The sequence below is a fragment of the Borostomias antarcticus genome (genome assembly GCF_949987555.1).
Source record: "Borostomias antarcticus genome assembly, chromosome: 6".
NCBI classification, from domain to species: domain Eukaryota; kingdom Metazoa; phylum Chordata; class Actinopteri; order Stomiiformes; family Stomiidae; genus Borostomias; species Borostomias antarcticus.
The window spans coordinates 2,324,910-2,328,191 of record NC_140239.1 but is presented as its reverse complement, the minus strand read 5'-3'; the positions used below and the strand labels follow the sequence as shown (position 1 = coordinate 2,328,191).

At 40.8% G+C, this 3,282-nt stretch overlaps 1 protein-coding gene across 1 annotated transcript; it reads left to right on the top strand.

Annotated features, from left to right (window-relative positions):
* The first annotated feature begins 1,635 nt into the window (after positions 1 to 1,635).
* On the top strand, positions 1,636 to 2,301 carry LOC311309967 (C-X-C motif chemokine 11-6). The gene is made up of 3 exons (XM_084439334.1): positions 1,636 to 1,702; positions 1,974 to 2,097; positions 2,192 to 2,301. Exons 1-3 carry the CDS (start codon positions 1,648 to 1,650, stop codon positions 2,268 to 2,270), a joined length of 258 nt encoding a protein of 85 aa, XP_084295460.1. The 5' UTR covers positions 1,636 to 1,647; the 3' UTR covers positions 2,271 to 2,301.
* Positions 2,302 to 3,282: the final 981 nt, after the last annotated feature.

Genomic DNA, 3,282 nt, shown 5'->3' with positions numbered 1-3,282 from the left:
CTTTAAAGTTAGTATAGTCTTTAAAGTTAGACAGTCTTTAAAGTTAGACAGTATAGTCTTTAAAATTAGACAGTATTGTCTTTAAAGTTAGACAGTATAGTCTTTTAAGTAAGACAGTATAGTCTTTAAAGTTAGTATAGTCTTTAAAGTTAGACAGTCTTTAAAGTTAGACAGTATAGTCTTTAAATTTAGACAGTCTTTAAAGTTAGACAGTATAGTCTTTAAAGTTAGACAGTCTAGTCTTTAAAGTTAGACAGTCTTAAAAGTTAGACAGTATAGTCTTAAAAGTTTGACAGTCTTTAAAGTTAGACAGTCTTTAAAGTTAGACAGTATAGTCTTTAAAGTTAGACAGTCTAGTCTTTAAAGTTAGACAGTCTTAAAAGTTAGACAGTATAGTCTTTAAAGTTAGACAGTCTTTAAAGTTAGACAGTATAGTCTTTAAAATTAGACAGTATTGTCTTTAAAGTTAGACAGTATAGTCTTTAAAGTTAGACAGTCTTTAAAGTTAGACAGTCTAGTCTTTAAAGTTAGACAGTCTTAAAAGTTAGACAGTATAGTCTTAAAAGTTAGACAGTCTTTAAAGTTAGACAGTATAGTCTTTAAAGTTAGACAGTCTTTAAAGTTAGACAGTCTAGTCTTTAAAGTTAGACAGTCTTAAAAGTTAGACAGTATAGTCTTAAAAGTTTGACAGTCTTTAAAGTTAGACAGTCTTTAAAGTTAGACAGTATACCGAGCACCCGTGACTGTGCACACTGTCATGCCTCCTTGTATCTTGAAAACACATCATTAAATATTTTCAATAATCGGTCGTCGTCATCATCATCTATTAATAGTACTGTATCACACATTCATTAGACCCAGTCTCCCGGGTGGGAGTCCAATGCTCTCACCACTACTCTACTTGTGCAGTGGAGATCTGCGGGTTGCTTTTAGTGTCCTTCTTAATTTGGTGTGCTGGGACTACTGCCTCTTGTGGTGCAAACGGTTTTAGTTTGAGCAGTTGGCCGGAGGAGAACTGTCACTAGGCTCCTGGATTTGGGCCCAGAGGGATTGTGGGACACATTGAGGTTATCAGCAGAGGAACGCACGCACATCAAACAAAGTGTGACAGGTGCTCGACAAAAATGAATAAACTTAAGACGGAGAGAATGTCCGCACACTGTCTGTAGCTCCCACGGTGAGTTTTAATCAATAGGGCACAACGTTTCGGCCAAAATGGCCTCCTTCAGGGGCAATACTGAACATCGCAACGACCAGCACTTCAGTCTTGGGGGGAAGTAAATAAGGGTAGTGACAATGCATGGGTAGCAAGGATGTATAAAATAGATTCAATAAATAGGGGCAGTGACAATACAAGGGCAATAAAGCTTTGATTGATTGATTGAATAAGGATGTACAGAACATAGGGAGACTTTGAGCCCCTAGGGATAGTCCAGAGGCTAATGACTACATGTTTGTCTGTCTATCAGTCATTTCTTGAGTTGTACTCTACTTTCCCTTATTCATTACGTCATGCCTTTGGAATCCCCAGACAATGGTCACATGCCTCCCCATTCACAGCCCCTCCTCCATGTTTATATACTGGCCTCACATGGCCTTCGAGTTTCAGTTCAGTCACTTCTCTTCAATCAACGCTTCCATTCTACCATGAAAGCCCTGATCACACTCCTTCTGCTGGCCACACTAATGATTTCACTTGAAGGTAAGATATAATTGACACATGTACCTGTTAAGTATTGAGTCTTACTGAATTATAATCGATATTGGTTGAATAGGTGTCATAAGAAATAATAGAATAGAATGAATAGAATAGTCTTATCTATACAATCTAACAGGATATCCATATGATAATGTTGTGATGTAGGCATTGTATATAATGCAACTTTATGTTTACCTTTGATAACTTGCATGAGTTGAGTAGGGACATTCTAAAGGTGACTCGTTTTATACCGTATTGGTGTTTGCTCCCCAAGCCTTCTCGGCTCATGGGAGAGATCTTTGTTATTGCACCAGAACACGGAACCGAGTGAGACTCGGGAACATCGAGCACCACCAGGTGTTCCAGCCGAGTCTGTGGTGCAACCGTGTGGAGATAGTGTGAGTCGCCCACCGCATGTCCATTCACACTTGTGAGAGTGAAACACGTTTTCCTTGTCTACGGTTCATCGGTGACTTGTCTTTGTCCTCACAGCGCTCAGTTGAGAAAGCCACCAATCGTGGTCTGCCTCAACCCAAACTCTGCCATTGGCAGAATAGTGTGGAAGAACTGAACACCTCAGCATCACCCGGACATGATGTGAGGAGGGTGACGTTGGCGATCAGCCTGCAAGAGAGGGATTCTATTTTATAATGTCTTGGTCCTAAAATGAGGATCCTGTTGAAAAATAAATCAACCTTAGAAACTGCCTGGTGTCCTGCTATATCATCATGTTACTGTACTTCATCAGGTGTGTGTGTGTGTGTGTGTGTGTGTGTGTGTGTGTGTGTGTGTGTGTGTGTGTGTGTGTGTGTGTGAGAGAGAGAGAGAGAGAGAAAGAGAGGGGAGTTTTGGGACATTTTTACAGCTCCCTCATCTCAATATTTAGGGTAACCCCTTGCATCACTAACACTTGCATAACAAAATTGTGTGTGTGTGTGTGTGTGTGTGTGTGTGTGTGTGTGTGTGTGTGTGTGTGTGTGTGTGTGTGTGTGTGTGTGTGTGTGTGTGCGTTAGAGATGGGGATATCTATAAGTTTATAGAGTAATTTCCTTCCTGAGACCTTCCTGCCAGACAAGGCACCTGGTCCCCTGGTTTTGATTTGTCTTCTCTGTTCTTGTAAAGCGTCCTTGGTTGTCTAGAAAGGCGCTATATAAATCTCATTTATTATTATTATTATTATTATTAACACTGCTGTGGCACAAGTGACCGTCCGTAGAAAGTAAAACTAGCTTCATAAATGCTTTTAGCAGACACTTTTATTAACGTTGTGAGCTGTTGTTGGGGTTAAGTACCGTGATCTGGCCCAGTCTTCAAACAGGATGTTTGGGAACATGAGCTCCTGAGGTCAAGATCGCAATGTCTTCCTGTCAGACAACGCAGTCCTTTTGATCCTGACAAGTCTCCCGATTCCTGCCGCTGAAAAACATCCCTAGAGCACGATCCTGCCACCACCATGTGACCTAGGGATGGTACTGGCCAGGTGATGAGCGGTGCCTGGTTTCCTCCAGACGTGACTCTTGGCATTCAGGCTGAAGAGTTCAATCTTGGTTTCATCAAACCAGATAATTTTGTTTCTTATGGTC

What these genes read in the sequence shown, in the direction of transcription:
- LOC311309967 (XM_084439334.1), top strand. Translation starts at nt 1,648, where the DNA reads ATGAAAGCCCTGATCACACTCCTTCTGCTGGCCACACTAATGATTTCA. An exon ending in ACTAATGATTTCACTTGAAG is followed by an intron (nt 1,703 to 1,973) that starts GTAAGATATAAT and finishes TTGCTCCCCAAG; the next exon opens with CCTTCTCGGCTCATGGGAGA. An exon ending in TGCAACCGTGTGGAGATAGT is followed by an intron (nt 2,098 to 2,191) that starts GTGAGTCGCCCA and finishes TTGTCCTCACAG; the next exon opens with CGCTCAGTTGAGAAAGCCAC.